General features: G+C 40.9%; 1 protein-coding gene across 1 annotated transcript in view; it reads right to left on the bottom strand.

Moving 5' to 3' along the window:
• The window catches only part of LOC108926278 (neural-cadherin-like), a 107,127-nt gene that overhangs the window by 23,457 nt on the left and 65,606 nt on the right, over positions 1-18,064 (bottom strand). The window contains exons 17-22 of the mRNA XM_029253661.1: positions 16,789-17,072; positions 13,663-15,277; positions 13,131-13,224; positions 12,267-12,451; positions 9,118-9,344; positions 5,065-5,342 (exon numbers count right to left, since the gene is read on the bottom strand). Coding sequence (XP_029109494.1) covers positions 5,065-5,342; positions 9,118-9,344; positions 12,267-12,451; positions 13,131-13,224; positions 13,663-15,277; positions 16,789-17,072 — 2,683 coding nt within the window. The remainder of the gene's footprint in view (positions 1-5,064; positions 5,343-9,117; positions 9,345-12,266; positions 12,452-13,130; positions 13,225-13,662; positions 15,278-16,788; positions 17,073-18,064) is intronic.

Genomic DNA, 18,064 nt, shown 5'->3' with positions numbered 1-18,064 from the left:
TTTCCCCAATCTAATACCACTCGCTCTCTGCTAAAGACAAATATCGGACATTGGACTAGCACGTCCGTTTCGGTTAAGGTGATATACTCGCCCTGGAGTGAGTGTTTTTGGAAAAGTGGGTGATCAAGGAGATCTGACTTGGTATGACACAACCTCAGGTCTCGCAAAATGATAACCAGCAACTTGCCGGGAACTGTCAGAGTTATTTGTGCAAGTTTAATGCGCTTCAGTTTCACTGTGCGTACCTTCAGCAAACAGTACATGCAAAAAGTGGGGTGTCCAAAACTAAAAAGTGAAAAAGCATACTCACAGCTGCATATGCTGAGTACCACAGAGTAATGTAATTGCACATCTTTTTCGCACCACCCATGACAAAATTAACAAGCAGAAATTATCATATCTGCGTACAAAGAATACATACTGGACACTGATCTGTGACAAGCTGCTCCTGCATTTAATGCACAGTAGCACATAAGAGACAACTTGAAATTGACAAAATAAAAAAAAACAGGACTATACGAAGCTTAGAACAGCATACATTAAATTCAAAACATAAATGTGGCACACTTACCCCAGACAGCCCTGGGTTGATTCCTCTCATCAAAAAGCCATTAGTTTGTTTATCTTTTTCACACAGATACCCAAACATTACATCATTTATTTGCTTTCAGACTCTCCTAACCGAGGCAACATACAGACTGGACTATTTTACACTACAGCCGATTTCAGATCTGGATATTTAGTGAAGCCAATCCAGTTAAGTAGCTTGCACAACAGCAGTGGTCCAGCTGAATCTGAAATTCTAAATTCCCAGTGAAATCTCATCCACTAGGCCACTCTGTAAGAAGAAAATGTTGCATTTCAGCATAGCACACAGTTCTCTGTATGCCAAGTATGTCTTGCCAAAGATGCCATAAATCTAAGCAAAGTTTAATCCTAAATTTGCAGCCTTGGAAATAAAAGGAATTTCATTTTTCTGTTTTTCCATTTTCATACTGAGTGTTTTAAAAACAGCGCTTCTGCTTTCTGGAGGCACTCTATATGCTTGCCAGAAGTTGACATTGATTTGATGGCACTTAACAATAACTCAGAGGCTGGGTCCTGTTCTATTTTTAAGGGGAAGCATGGGCTCCCATGAAACTGTGCCCTGATCAGCATCAACAAAAGATGTTCAACATCACAGCAACTGGAATGGCCGTACACTGTATAGAGATACCCTTTAAGTATATATCAAAGAAGCAGCCGAGGCATAACGGTATTGTGCGTCAATGCGGGCTGGAGTCACACTAGAGGATACATCATAGCCACTGTCTGGCACATCGCTCATAGCACTGAATATTGCAACATACAGCTGCAGCCATAATCCCATAGAGGCACTGAAGAGCTGCTGCCACTGCTATTGGACTGGAATTGAATGTTGGCATGGAGGGAGCCATGGAAGCTATGCATGTAAGCAAAGAAAGATTGCGGGTGATCAGAAGCAAAGGCTATGACATTTGAAACATGAAAATATTTTAATTTTTGCGTGTGTGTGTGCATGCGTGTCTGTGTATAACAAATGCAGTACTTTTAGAAGGAGGTTTGATTACAGCACCTTTGAGCTGTACAATATATGCAACAGACGATATAAATACTTCATGGTTGCATTCACAAATCTTCCATCTCCATGCTTTAATCAAAACTCATTCAAAACCTGTATTATCTGTAAAACATTGACTAAATGACACAGAATTTTTTTTTCTTGTGACAAAACTTCAAAAAAAAAAAAGGTTTAAGCAAATTTTTTTAAATTTAAATTTATTTTACCTGTTAATTTATCAAAACCCAATTGTGCCTTATGCAGTATCCTATTTTATCAAACACCAAATGATGTCAATAAGGTCATTCTTGGTGTCTAACCAGCCATGTCCATCAACAGCATGAGTATAAGACTGACCTCACCCGTACTGTCACCACATTGATTTAAAATATCAAATCCATATTTTTATTCTTCCTGCACAATCAGTGGGCACAGAAGGAAGGCCAATTACAACCAGCTGTAACAGCAATTAAATGTTTTATTAATTAAATAATAGTGAAATATTGAGTTGTGGAGCAGCAGGTAAATGGTCTAATGTGGTGAGGAGCAGAATTCTCATTGGAGTTCAGCCCTTTCCACTGCTATCGTACACCCTTGAGCACATACTGACAGCTGACAAAGGCAAGATTTGTACCTTTTCAGATCAATGTACTTACCTTGAATAGCTCCAATAAGTGACACAGTGGTAGTATTAATTAGTTACTGTAAGCCACTTTGCATAAAAGCATCCGCTTAGCAACATGTTAATAATAACGTGTTAGAAATGTGTCACGGTACATGAAAAGTTTCATGGCAATATAAGAAAGTAGCCCAATTATCTGTCTTTCATACTTTCCTTTGACCGATTCTGGCTGGCTCTGCTGTCTGACGGCTCATATTGGGACAGCTTTCATGGCTCACAACTCGCAATCTGACGCAACACATGTAATTAGGATGCGGTTCGATACTTCTGTTAAAGTTGTATGTTAGTCCTGTTAGTATGTTGTATATAATCCTGCACATGTATAACAGAAAACGATGTAAAACTGATAAAAGAAAGTTTTTCAAGGACACATCAAGAAATGTGCTATTTAAGATTACTACCAATATAATTCATGGATAGCATGGCACAATTCATAAGTGACCGTGGGTGGGTGGGTGAAAATGCAGCTTATGAAATATTAAGAGGGAGTAAATTCATTTATTCTTGTTCTATATTTCTATGTTCCTTCTACAGAATTTGTGGAATTGGATCATTTATGTTACAAAAGAAATCCAATTTAAAACTTGGAATTTCAATTTAGTTTATCCTTCAGACAAATAGAGAAAGGACGTTTGAATCATATTAAAGGTTCTAAAATTTAAACAGGCTTACTCATACAGTAGGTTGCAACTTGAACACAAGTTTTTGGTACCTTGTTTTGATTATTAAACATTTGATTGGAAGGCATCAAGCATGCCTTGCCTTTTAAAATTAGATGCATTTTCTATTTATGGGAACATTGCTTCTTTCTTGCTTCCTTCCCTGAACTGAGAGAACATTTATTCTTTCTCATATTCCCTCTTACAGCACTGACGACCAGTGACAATATTAAAAGCTATAAAACTTGATTTTCCACGCCTCACTCCATTAACTTAATCATGACATAATTGGGGTGAAATTAAAATGAAGTTAAAACTGACACGATTACTTTGTACAACAGTAATGGTATATTTTTTTAATTCAACATGATTAAAATTTCTTACAAGAATATCTAAGCATCTCTGACAAACTATTTTGAGTAACACCCAGTCTCTTTGAGCTGTATATGAAAGGAGGAAGAGTTTAATAATACACTTCAAAGTATTTAGGCTGTACCACCATGTGGAGTTCTGGGAAATGCAGTTTTACTCAAGCATCAGTAACAGTTTAAGTGCTGCCCCCCCAAATTAGAACCCTGAAGGGTTATGTATAAAAATATTAATGCGTAATATTCTAATTTAAACATTATTCTTTTATAGATGGAAAGTAGTTCTGCCACTTAATATTTCTAGCGTATTTTATGTATCTCTTGCATTTTTTAGAGCAAGTGAACATTCATATGCGGTGAAGGGCACTGTAGGACATTTAGCCTTTTTCAGGACATTTGGCCCTCTGGTGTTTACCTCAATATTATTTAAATGCTCTACCCACAATCTGCCAGAATGATAAAGATAACAGCAAATCAATGTCACAAAGAGTAAAGAAAAAAGACAGGAGGGAGCCACAAAGAGTGCCGGAACCTGTACCGGCTTGCACGCGCAAGGACTTGAATTAGCTGGAGGAAGAACATCGGATCTTGTCCCACATGATGGGGTGAAGGGGACAATTAGCAAGTTAGCAAGCAAGGGGAGGACATTACATCAAAGCCTGTGCCAAGTAGGACGACCAGTAGGGTTGTTACATATTCTTGGAGAGCAGCAGCACTATGCAGATCATAGACGATGCACACCCTCTCCCTTCTACTCCTACGCAAACCATCTTCTCCGTCTATTTAGCATACACGATGTGAGTGACTTAAGAGACAGTGTTCCTTCTTTTCAATTATCAGATTATTTAGTTCAGCAATTTTTACAACTTAGTGCATTTTCCCGGAGCACCGCGGGTGAAACGCGTTTCTCAGAGTTACAACAGCAGGCCAACAGTGGGGATTTAAGCCTCCAACCTCCAGGGTGCCAGTCCAGTTCCTTAGCCACTGTGAGACCTGCTGTCCTTCTTCTGCTTTCATAATATTCTGTACAAAACAAGTAACTATGAAAACTCTGCAGTTGTTATACTTACACATACAAAGTTGCTCGATTCAGCTCAGTATATATTTTTTCCCAGACTATTCAGGCAAAACGAAGGCAACATTTTTACTCCATCTCAGAGCTGTTTCAAAGAATTTCATCATTCCACATTTTTTTCATGTGTTTCTTTATTTATTACTTTCCACGCAAACTTAGCTTCGTTTCTTTCTAATGAACCTCAGAATGTGATTATTAGTTACTTACTGGCATAAATCAAGTTATATCATCCTTATAGTTATATACTGGAGGAATTCTCTTCATCAGCAGCATTTCAATTAATTCCTATCAGTACATCATGATCATGGAATATCTAGTATGTTAATGGATAATGTAGCAGGATGGTACCATGGTGTTCGCATTTGCTACCCTGTAGCCAATACTACATCTGAATTGTCAGTATACAGCATAAGTTCAAAAATATCCAACACAGAACTGCAACCCGCCTTGCCTCACCACTACTGTGAGCACTAGAGACCTGTTCACCTGTATGCACTCCTCCTCTCTGACCAATCTGTTTTTATGCACAGGGCCTCCTTACCTGTATGTACTAAAACTGTCAACATAATCATCTTCCTTACCTGTATCCACTCCAGTTGTTGATGCAATTGCATTTCTCACCTGTATCCACTCATGTTTTAAATAGAATCAATATTCTGACCGGCATCCTTTCCAGTTCATGATGCAGTTAAATTCCTCACCTGTAACCGCTTTGGCTGGTGATGCAGACACCACCATTGAGGCAAGGGTTCAGAGGATAGGCATCACATGCCCGGTGAATGTGTTCCCGTGCAGAACAGCCACACACAGCTCCAGCTATCACTGTCACTGACACCAGGGACAGACGCCCGGAGTCCACTACGGTTGGTGTGTCACCAATGGTCAACTGACTGGAGCAGCCGCCACTTCCACCGCACTCTGCATCTGCGCAGACGTCCACGTGCACACGGGTCACATTCACCTGCAGGAATGACTGAAGCTGCATGACAGGGAAGAATGAGGGGAAACATATTCATGAACCTGTACACCAAGAAGGAAAATTTACTTTTATTTGTTTATCACACACTTTCCTCCAAAGTGACGTACATCTCTGGGAACAATATAAAAAGTGTGTTACAACAGAAGGAGAGATTTGGATTCAGACACATGATTTTTGAGTACAGTAAATTTGTCACATACCACCATACAAACCAGTATACATAACACGTGTAGCTCCGAAGAGGGTTTTTTTTATTATTATTATTTAACATAACATAGCATATGTTTGAGCGCATTCGAGAGCAGTGGAAAAGAATCCGAAGGAGGTAAGACTCTTCTTCAATGTTAAGAGAGATTCAGCAGTTTAAATTTATTCATTTAGCTGATGCTTTTCTCCAAAGCAACTTACAATTTATACAGCTGAGCAATTCAGGGTAAGTACCAAGCTTAATGGAGGTGGGATTCAAACCTGTGACTTTCAGGTCTAAAGGCAGTAGCTCTAACTACTATGCTACCAGCTCTTCTTGTATTTTACCAACAGTATTTTCTCTGAGAGAGGAGGTCATTCCACCACATTGGCGCCAGAACCAAAAACCTAGTTATTATTATTTTGGACCTAGGCCCACCAAGCAGACAGAAGTATAGCAGTCTGGCTAGAGTGTCATGAGTGAACAGGTCTGGTAGACATCAGGGAGTAGATCCACTGATGAAATCAACATTAAATACATTCTTTTTAGATACTAATTATAAATTTCTCCATGTCACTGCCAGTCAATTAACTGGAGCAACTACTGAGCAAATGAAGATAGCATAATTTTAAAATTCCAGACTGTTGTAAATTGTAAATTGTACTGTAAATTAACAGTAAATAACTGAAGATCTCAAGTGAAAATATAACTGAATTAATCAAATAAGTTAGATAAGATCATCGTTTAAAAGTGACAATGGATAAGTTTTTTTTTTTTTTTTTTAAATGTGTATGTTATGTGGAACAGCTCTGTTTGTGGAGTGCTGGTTGTGTAGAGGGAGAGGGGAAAAAAACCTCCACACTGAGGATTCAGGGGTGATTAATGACATTTGCCCAAACTGCCGAAAAACAGCCAAGTCTACAAATAAGCTATGTGTTTCAGAACCAGAAGACTACAAAGGACTTATGGGCTTAGCTGGTGGGGCTGTCACCACAAGTTAGCATCCTCTGCCCTCAGTCACAACAGATGCTTTAAAGAGGAAAAATCCATTTGTGCTAGTAGGGTATCGGAAGGATTCTCATGAGGAAAGTGAGAAGGCATCATTATATTTGTGCTTGATGGTGTCTGTCTGTAGTGTCTGTGTATTCATATGCGTATATAACGTGTGTACTCTATAGTTTTGTGTGGGTGTGTGTATAACTCCATATCTGTGACTGCAACATCTATGTAATGTAATTTGTACATGTGTATATGATGTAGACATGCTGCAGCGTACGTCAAGGTCATTGTGAGGACCCTCTGTTTTGAGAATGCTGTTTGGCTGTTGCGTACTTTGGCTAGGAGTGTGTGTTTGGAGGGAGGGGAGCGATCTGTCCACATCTGTCACACTGAGCCCCTTGGCCACTGGAAGAGCATGGTCCCCACCTCCGGGTAGTGTACTGTCACTTCCACCACCCAAATGCCCAACTGCTCGCATCTACATAGCCATATGTGAGCGGGAAACGGCTCTATGTGGGACACAGATTGTATGTGCCACTTCAATGTCGTTGCCACTGAAGGAAGTCATCTGCAATGTAAATCTACCTTACATCAGCCAAGAGAAGACCCTGTTGATGCCCCCCCTCTCATCCACCCCAAAGAAGTTGTCCCATAATATAGACAGTCTCTTGGCACTGCACACTTATGCCAATGTGGCAGCAGACAGATGGACGCAGACTTCCAACCCTCATCTCCAATAATGTCTTTGTCCCTCTTTTTTTTTTAACAAAAAAAAAAGTTTTATGAGCTGACTTTGTGCAGCTGGAAAGCTTTATATAAGTAGTGTTGAGATACCCAAAGGATGGGATTATGTTCTCGGTGCCCCTGGATACACAGGGTCTGCAAGGAGCGAGACACACTGAGGAGATCCCCAAAGACATGTGTGGAAAATGGAAATCAGACAAAGGGACTCTTTTCAGTTGTGATGGAAAGAATCCTCGAGGAAGGACCATGGCTAAATCAGCTTTCTACTCCTCTATCCCCCACCTCCCTATCCCCTTAAACTGCATACATTTTGCTAACCATATTGGATTTTATAAAAGGGCTGTTGCTATTGTGCGAGCCCAGCATCTCAGAGGGCCATGGAGACGCTGACGGAAAGCTCAAGCAGCACTTTAGCAATGCAGCTTGATTTGACTACTGGGTATCGCTATGCACCTGTCTCCCACCAGAACTGTGATAATAACGTGGCCATCTGCCACATGGCCAGCCAGGCAAAGAAAAGCTTGCTTGATGGCCCAGGTTAGGGAGAACTGGGCCAAAGACGTGAAACAAGCCACAACCCAATATGTGCGTTTAAAAAAAGACACACACACACACACACACACACACACACACACACACACACACATATTGACAGTGCAAATGCTTTTTACAAAAAGTAAATGCATAACATAATGAAACAAACCAGTCTGTCTGAGAGAAAATAATCTGCAAGCTTTTGAATTTTAGGAAAAATACTCAGGTCTTCTCTGTCTTCATCATGCATTTGTGTGCCTGAGACATAACAGAAAATATCACGGCAGACACCTGAAGATTTGTGCAAGATCTAGTTTGAAAACATACACTTGTGAGAACAATGCTGTTTACCCTGTTGATTTGACTTGTTGCACTCTCTAACACAAAGCGATGTCCTTTTTTCTGTAAGACGTACATCGCATTGGAGAAAAGCGTCTGCTAAATGAATCAATGTAAATGCAGAACAAGAAGTACCGAGACAAACACACTGTTTCACCAACACATAGCTTTGTATATTGGTTTGGGGAAAAAATCATCAGCTAAATAAATGAATGTAAATACATACTGTATAAAGTACTTCCCTGAAAATTTGCTCCCTTGTGGAGCCTTGCATGAAGGCCATTTGTGTTTTTGAACATAGGTGAGTGATTTATCAGTGTTGTAATGTTTTGAAAGGTTCTTAATAGTGTTTATTGCAAATTTGCCTTGTACTGCAGTGTGTGATGTCTGTCTGAGCTGTACAGGAGTTGTACAGCTGGGAATGACCTGCACAGGGTCCAGCTGTGTTTTGTTATAATTTTTGTACAATGTGTTTCATTCAAGACTTCATTTCCGACATGTATAGTGTTAACAAAAAGCATTTATAAAGATTCATGTCTCCAGAACGATCTGCTCAAGCACCACGGGGGGTGAGAGGGTGGCTACAAAATGAATCTCAGTGTTTAATGTACCAGAACAGTAAAGGCAAAACAAATGAAAACAATCCAAATGAATTCACACTCACCGAACAGAGATTATAACAGGTGAAAGTAGCAAACAAGGGGTAATACAGGGTGACAACAGGGCAGGAGTCAAACTATAACTGCAAAGAACATCTCTTGCTGCTGAGTTGTTAGGAAGCCCTAAAAACCCAAATCCAATCCTTGTAAATGTGGAAAAAAACGCCTCTTAAGCTGAAGTCAGAGTGTTTTCAAAAACCCATATGAAGTCAAATTCTCGTTACTCAGATGGACACGTCTCAGGGTACCACTGTACACACACCCCACAGAGTGTTTCTGTATTTGTATACATGATGTCAAATGAAGACCATACCTTGTGCTTATGAGCAGCGAGATAGCCATGGAGTCTCTCCGGTTTCATGAAAGGTGTACCGCTCACAGCAAAGCGCACATCCAGCATTCGATCCAGTGTTTCCGTCAAACCAAAGATGTTGATGCTCTCAGGACTGGCAGCCAGCATTTCGGACAGAAAGTCCTGGAACATCTCGTATCGGCTTCTTCCATTGGCGTGTCGCTCAATAAACTCCTTGGCTGTGATGTCTGCATGAAAGTAACAATGGGATGTAAATCATCCTTTATTTCCAAGCAGTTTTATCCAAAAGCAAAAAACACCATTTAAAACTAAATTTCTTTCATTTCTGCACTAATTAAACTCCAACTTATTAAAATTCACAAATTCTACTCTTACCCATCATTGTGAGGTTTTTTTTCCCCAGAAAAAACTGTCATCGTGTAACCTAAAAACATTCTTATGCTGATATAATAGTGGAATAATGACTGCAATGAGGAGTAATGGCAACAATAAAATATAAAATACACATTTACACAGCTTTTCAGGGTCTTCCTCAGCAAAAATCTGAATTCTGATATAAAGTGGACAAGCCCCTTTTGTTTAAGCTTGTGTCCTTTTAAATAACTTCCACTTCTATACTTACGCTCAGAATTTATCTAAAACAAGTCTTCCTGAATGTGCAAGAAGGTATGACAAAGAGGGTGTAAAAAGGCAAGTAAATCTGTCCCTGCTCTGTTTTGTAAAGGTGTAGCTTTATAGGTATAAAAAGCTGCACCAAATTGAAAGTTGCACAAGGGAATAAAAAGTTACAAAGAAGATGTGACAGGTGTCTGGAACTTCTCACAAGAGGATAGTGTTGATCATTGCCTCCCCTGTGTGCCACAAAGGAATTCACCAGTGGCAAAAATGGGGAGCAAAGTAATATTTCTACTAAAACTGCAGCTTGTGAAAAATGCTCATCAGCGCTGGACAAGTCTTCTTATATAGGTCAGTATGAATATTACAATAACATTACGGCACAAATGAGTACAGTACAGTATTCAGTGATCACAGCTTACGATGCCTTTCAGAACTTCTGTGGTCATAAATGAGATATACTACACTGGATAGACCGCATTTATTAATAGCGAGACATTGTCTCCAATTCCTCCTAAAAGAAAAAAATAGCATGTGACAAGGCAGAACCGTTTCACCCTTTATAACAGCAACATTTTATTTATCAGAAAACCTCTGGTTCTCGTCAGACGCAAGGGTAAAGAGGTGGTAATGGTGTTAAGGAGCATTGTGTAAAGGGCACTGAGGCTCTGCCACTCAATCAATTTGCAGTGCACCACCGTGACTTATAATTGGGCGATATTTCTCTGGCACAGGGTCACACGCAACTGTGACTTCCAGCTGACATGATAACAAATAGAAAGCCTCCAAGTTGCCTTTCTTTCCTGAACCAAATAGGCCACCTGAGGCCACAAGGTGACAGGATATTATTATTACTATCGTTATTAAAAAGGGGGGGGGGGGGGGGGTGGAGGGTCTAAAGATGTAATCGTGTGTCTAATATTGCCTCTCTCCACAATATTCAGTGCAAAATCCCAAGCTGCAACAATATTTAATGTCCGTGGGACGACGTGGAAATGCGAGCTTTGCATCAGATCAAAAGCGAGCACAAATCTGCCCTGTTGTATCTGAGACCGTGAACTTTAAAAAATGGGAGATGTGACAGGCATTGATGGCACCATATGGGAGCTGCTCATCAGAGGATCGTTTGCACTGATAACAACGTCTCGACTGGCTCGGGCCCACCACTGATCGCCAGGACCTGGCATTCTGCAGAAAAAACGAGGGGGGCAAGGTCTAAAGGATATAAATTTAAATCCTTATTTTATGATTATACTGTGCCTAGATGACACTTCTGTCCATAGCAAGTTACAATCTTGCCCATTCAAGTAGCTGGGCGTTTTACTAGAGAACTTCCACTTAAATATATTTATCAAGGGTACTCCAGCAGGATCCTCCCTGGGACTTCAACCAGCTACCTTCAGGGTGCAGCTTCATGTCTCTAACCAATATGCTACCTGCTGCCCTTTCAACATAACCTTGAAATGCACATAAAGTCCAAATGCAGAGCAATTTCGGAAAAATGAAGAAATGGAAGAAACTGAGCAGAGCTGAAATTCATACAGTATCAATGCAATTTCATTACTACACTTCAAGAAACATGAGTCAATGTTTACACTTCACTTCGGTTTCTCAAGACAAGGGAAGAGAAAAGTTCAGAAAAAACTCTGCTGATTGAATTTTATTGAATTGCCCCCCCTCCAACCAGCACAACTGCTGTATATCGGGTTTACCAGCAGCTTTCGACAGCTGCGTAGGTGTCTCACTGGGATATAGCTCTGTGTATGTCTTACAAGCCTTGCAAAGGAGAGTTAATTGACATGTTTGTCCTTGTTTCTTTGTCAGTAGTGAGAATATTCTTGTAATATCAGAACTAATGTTCAAAAAATCCCCAGTGGCGTAAAGAAAAAAAGTCTCACATGCAACATCTCAGTCCATCCCTATAGATGTATATAACCATAGATAGATACATTCGAACACATATGATTTATGTATAATTTATGATGCCTGATACACACCACAGCTGCAAAGTCCTAATTTATTCCAAGATCTGTATATAAATAAACAAGTGAATCAATAGGATGAAACTGCAACTTTTGTAGGGAAACTCAAGTTGGCCTGGGGAGCCTGAGAGATCTGGGCATCTTCATTCTTTAACCAAGCTGAAAAGCTCAGGCAAAGTTTGTTTACCATTGCTTTTGCAAAACGAACCTTGACACAAACTCTGCACTTTCCTACAGACAAAGTGACATTAAAATGCACTGCACGATATTCACTGTGTAAGGGGGTTTTTTTTCCCCCACTAGCCTAATTTACAATAGAGTCTCTCAGCCTCAACTCTATGCTTTATGAAAAATTGAAATTTCAGGCTAGAAGTAGTAAAGCAAGACATCTTGTTCCTCGGAGAGGAGTGGTTCCATTGTTTTCACATCTAAATTCCACTTCGACACCATAGCCATCAAGCCTCAAAAGATTTACTTAGTTTTCTCTCAAAGATCAGAAATAATTCTGAGTCATACTGAGAGAACATGCACTGTAACGTATGTAAGGGCTACCTGCCAGTCGGAGTGATCCTGAGTTGTAGATGGCCTCGTCCCGCAGCTCCTTCACCTGGACGGTAACTGTGGACACGACGTCCGGCCACACCCCATCTGACACATGCACCTTGAATTCATAGATACCCGGGGGGGTGCTCTCCTTCATGATCAAAAAGCCTGTCCTCTTGTTCAGAATGAAAGGGCTGCCAGAGAAAGGCATGTGTGTGAACACAAAATCACTGCAAAAATCCAGATAAATTCTCAGAATTCCAGCTTTCACCTAGTTTGACAAGCTTTGAAGTGTTCATGCATACTCAGTTGTTATCAGTTCATTAGAACAGTTATTACAGGCAGAGCAGAAACAAAAACAATATGTATTGTATACTAACTCGTACATTGGAAATATTGAAGTTTAAAGTGAAATACCCAATACCCCCAGAGTTTTGTGAAGCTAGTGTCCTCAGGGGAAAGAACAGATCAATGTAAGATCGAAATTCTAAACAGCTATTACACTAGATTAAATTAAATATCTATCCATCCATGCCAGCTTCTTTAGGGGAAAAAAAAAAAATCTTTGTTAAGCCCTGCCACCACATCCTTTGATTTCAGCGTAAAATCTTTTGATATCCCCCCCAAGCCGGGTTCCAGAGACTTTGGATTCGGCCTGTAAGCCTCACACTCCATGACACATGTGGCACATCCAGAGGAAAGTGGTTGTTGTGGCTAAATCTTGAGCTGTTTCAAAGCCTGCATTAATGTGACTGTCCGCTTTACTCATATCCTGTCTACCTTATGGAGAATACATTGCTGAGCCTTAAAAATTCCACAGGTTAAAACATCTCCAAAGAGCAGCAGGGAGGAAGGAAAGCAGGAAAAAATTACTTGGGAGCATGTCCCTCAAAGGCATATGTCTTGTTGTCCCAGTCATCTGGGTCCACAGTGTAAACTTTCCCCAACACCGTGGTTGGCATCCTTCCTGTCAAGAGAGAATCTGGGTTGTCAATGCTGTTCTTTTTTTTTTTTTTTTTTTTTTAAATTAAATGGTCTTGACTCATATAACTTTGTTTTCCAAGTTTAGAACTGCAAGTGTTCTCAGAACTGTCCATATGGCTCTGTAAACAGTACAAATCTGCACAGAGATTAAGGCCACTCACAGAAAAGCTTTTAAGAATGAAGGAGGTAAAAAACATTATCACATAATGACGAAAAGCATTTTTGCCAAAAAAGCTCCAACGAATCAAGCTGCCATCCCCCCTGCCAATTACTTGAAGAGATCTTTACTTTAATCCAACAAAGACCGCAACACGTATTTTCAGAAAGTATTTTAAAAGGGAATGAGGGCTACTCTGTACTAAGGAGAATAACTGTAACGAGAACATACCATCTGATGGCAACAATAGTTAATGATGCTCACCTCTGTGACTGTTAATGTAGATTTCCTTGTCTCCAGGAAGGTGGGCGTGGTCATTTTTGTCACCAATGGAAATGGTTAGTGTGCTGGTTACAGTCTTACTTGGGTACCCGCTGTCCTTCATGACGATGGGTAGGTGGAACTCTTTTTGCTCCTCACGGTCAAACATGCGCAGGGTGGAGACCGTGGCTGTGTTGTTCCCGTTGTCCTGCAGGAAAAAATCACTACTATCGAGGAACTCGGGGGGCAGGGAGAAGGAGAACGGAGGCCCGTTTTCGGCAGAGTCCCGATCCACCGCGTACAGCAACGTGGAGGTCTCGTTCAGCTGCAACACCTGAGGGCCGGGGGTATTTTCCCACACCACGGGCATATAAACCACCTCAAATTCTGGCCCGTTGTCATTAACGTCTAACAAACTGAGCTGGACTGTAGCACTGCCAGTCTGTGGTGGGGTCCCTTGGTCTGTTGCTAAGATGATTAAGAAATGCTGTTCCACCATTTCCCTGTCAAGGGGGCTGGCCACTGTGACAACTCCAGCCCGGTCTACTGCAAACTGGCTGTATGGGTCTGAATCAGGTAGAATGCTGTAGGATATTTCCTGGTTCTGGCCTGAATCTGAGTCTCTGGCCATGACTGTGACAATGCTGGTTCCGACAGGCACATTCTCGGGCAAGGGTGGGACCAAGTAGAAATGGGGGATGAAGACTGGTGCATGGTCATTATGATCATCCACTTCAATGATACAATGGGTCAAACTGAAAAAGTCCAAGTCCTCAACCTTAACAGTGAGATTAAATCTCTGCTCGCTGGACTTCTCATAATCTAACTTCTTCTTCAGTCGAAGTATCCCACGTTGCTCCTGCCGGTGGCTGACAATGTAGAACTTCTGCTCTGGATCCCCTCTCACAATGCTGAAGGTCAGCTGGGCATTCTCCCCAACATCTTCATCTGTGGCTAACACCTCCAATACAACTGAATTCACCTCACTGCTTTCAGATATTCGTGCTCCACAGACACTTTCCAGAAACCTAGGGGCATGATCATTGACATCAGTGACCCAGATGGTGGCGGTAGCTGTGCCTGTCATACCACCACCATCTTTGGCCTCTACCACCAGAAAGTACTTATCCACCTTCTCCCTGTCCAGGTTGCCCTGTGCCACCAAGACAGTGCCTGTGTTGGGATTGATGCTGAACAGATGGGAGCTCAATCCATTCCAGGCATTCCCCATGATCCTGTAGGTGAGTATGGCGTTCTGTCCTACGGTACTGTCATCCATGTCAGTGGCACTCATCTCCATGACGGAGGTGTCTGGAGGCGAGTTCTCGGGCACGTGGCCGTGGCAGCTGTCCGGCATACAGGGGAAGTCAGGAGCATTGTCGTTGATGTCCCACACGTTTATGATGACATCCGTAAAGCCAGTCAGTCCCTCCCCACCTTCATCAGTTGCTAGCACGACAAACCTCCACACTGCCCGTTCCTCACGGTTCAGGGTCTTCTGGGCATAGATCTTCCCTGTCACCCCATCAATGATGAATTCGCTCTCTGCTCCCTGACCATGGAGTGAATACCTTAGGGCCTCTTGGGCTGCATCTTTATCTGGGTCAGTTGCAGTTACCTAAAACAACAAACAAGACCCTTTTGTACAGCAAAAAGAAATATTAATGTATTTGAATTGAGCACTGTTAACAGAGAACTTTGCTCGTTTGAAACCAGAGGTTCTCGAAAAATAAATTTCACATTAATTTGCAATAACGTGTTTTTCATCAGGCGACTCCTGTAACTGAATACTTAAAGAGAACTAATGGCAAGGATGGGATGCTGCACATGCACACAGCTGTTCATTTGTTAACGCGGACACTATTTTTCTTACTGCAGTGGTTTTAAATATTTTTAATTTAATTTTGTGGCTTGTTAGTTACTGTTTGCATTCCATTACCTCTTTTCTTTAGCTTAAATTTTTTCATTCTGGTGTCACCCATGGTCAGTTGTGACATTGAGAAATAAAATACAATTTGTAAATAAAATAAATTTAGAAAACTTTGTACAAAATAAATTGAATATAGAGCTGTTTAAATATTTTTGCTCTTTGTAATTTTAAAAAACATTTTTAATTATGTTACAGTAAAAAAGTTAAGTGCCTAGCTACATATGACAAATGTGCTGTATATGACAAAACACCCACACCACTGTATTACTATTGTTGGAACGTGAGTGAGTTTAGGCTTTACTTATTTTTATAGAGACATAGTTAGGCTCCGGATCACTGGGACCCCACTTGGGACAAGCGGTTTCAGCCTCTGTGTGTGCGTGTGCGTGTGTGTGTGTGTGTGTGTGTGGATAAAATATCACAACATCTAAAAATGCAAAACAAAAGCAGCACATCACAAATTTAAATCTTGTTCCCAGTAAACAGAGTCCAGTAACAAACAGAAAGACATACTGTTTGACTAATTCACAACTCACACAGATAAACCTAAAAAGAACTTACAATGAAGTACAAGACAAGTTGTACAACATACAAACAGAACAACTTAATTTTCTTCTTGCAAATGAAGCACTACACCTAGTTTTGGTCCTGCTGCTTTAGTAATAGGCACAGATTTTGTTCAGATGAATTTATATTAATCAAAAAGGGCAAGAAGAATTAAATTGCCAACTTGAGATATCATTGAAAATAGAGCTCCCACTGCAAATTATGATTTACAAGCTCAATTCAATCACTAGATTAATTTGAGGCTGAACCAACAGGCATCCAAAAAATTTGCATTTGCATCATTAAATCAGTGAGCAGTGGACAAATGTTTCGGTTTTATTCCTTGTCCAACAGTCTACCAAAAGTAAGATTTAAAATATTGGAAAATCTTTACCTGGACCCTCCATTACACAGCGCTACGGCAAAAGACTCAGCCAAACTGGGTTTATTGCTGCCTTCACACATTTCAAACATTCAGACAGCTCATGCTTCTTTCTTCATGATAGTGCCAAAATGTTGGTTATAAACTGTGGTAAGTGGTTATAATCTGCAATAAAAGGTCTACTTTAAGTGTCATAAAACGCTTACAGTGCCATGATGAAGACTGCTTAAAGACACAGGGAAGGTATTTTGGCATAAGTGCCACTGCCCACCTGAAGCACAAAGACGGGGGAGCCATCCAGTTCCTCCGTCACACTGCCGTAGTACTCGTTCATGGAGAAAACGGGCGCTTCGTCGTTCTTGTTCACCACACTGACGTCCACAGTGGCGTAGTCCTCCCACTTTCCGTCAGAGGCCAGGAGGAGTAGCTTGTACCGCTTCACACGCTCGTAGTCCAGTGGCTGGGTGATGAAGATGGTGCCCACTTCTGGCTCAACGTCGAACACACCCCCTGTGTTTCCTGAGGTGATCTGGTAGCGTAGTTTGGCATTGGCACCTGCCACACATCACATTGCGTGTTTATTTACTCATTTACTTAGCAGGTCAGTTGGTTGGTTGGTAAATGCATTTATTCGAAGGAAATTACATGATTTTGCACACATACAGGCTGATGTCACACTTCTGTATTCTCATGTATGCAGGTAGATACCTCTTACTGAAGCACCAAAGGGTAACTGCCCAGCTCAGTGGTACAGCAGCAGGGCTCATTCTGCCAATTAACACTTGGGCTGTGACTGAGATAGCTTTCTGTTTTTGGTGTCCCCATCCAACAATTGTGCTGCCCATGATAACTGTTTATAAAGCATTTCTTATAAAACATAGATGATCACCTAATGTGTTGCACATTTTCACCAACTTCATTGCTAGTAATTATCGCAAGTTCTACACTTTTCTTTTAGAACTTATGGTCCATAGACCTCGTTAACCTGAAATTATCTCACTTGTGTGTGTGTATGTGTGTGTGCGTGCTTGCAAACTCCTGAATGTGGCATTCGACACGCCCCTTGCTCTTTATTGTAGTATCAATAAAATCAATTGTAGTATTCACTACTTCAGCTGGCCAAATCAAACAGAACTCACCCGAGATGTAGGAAATCTGAATAAAACACACAAAACTCAGCAAATCTGGTGATCATTAACTATGTGCTCAGACCTGGTGTAGAGGATGTCATGAAGCCTTAAGGCAATCGGATTAAACACACCATAATTACAATAGATTAAATGTGTAAATGGGTCAGATTCAACCAGAATACAACCTGAGGTTTAAAGGTGAAACTGGGTTATTTGCTACTATCCTCCCATCTTCCCAGATCAGCTGTTGTAGAGTGTAGAATACAATATAAAGCTTTAAAAAGGGCCACAGAAAAATCCAATTTAATGCCAAGGCATTTGTCTGCTGCTTTTGACTCAACCTAAAGCATTTAATTCAAACACACGATCTAACTTATCACCATCTTGACAGAAGATGTTAGGAGTCAAACAGAAGAG

The sequence above is a fragment of the Scleropages formosus genome, chromosome 7 (assembly GCF_900964775.1).
Source record: "Scleropages formosus chromosome 7, fSclFor1.1, whole genome shotgun sequence".
NCBI classification, from domain to species: Eukaryota; Metazoa; Chordata; class Actinopteri; order Osteoglossiformes; family Osteoglossidae; genus Scleropages; species Scleropages formosus.
The sequence above is the reverse complement of the archived record's forward strand: the minus strand, read 5'-3'. Positions and strand labels throughout refer to the sequence as shown.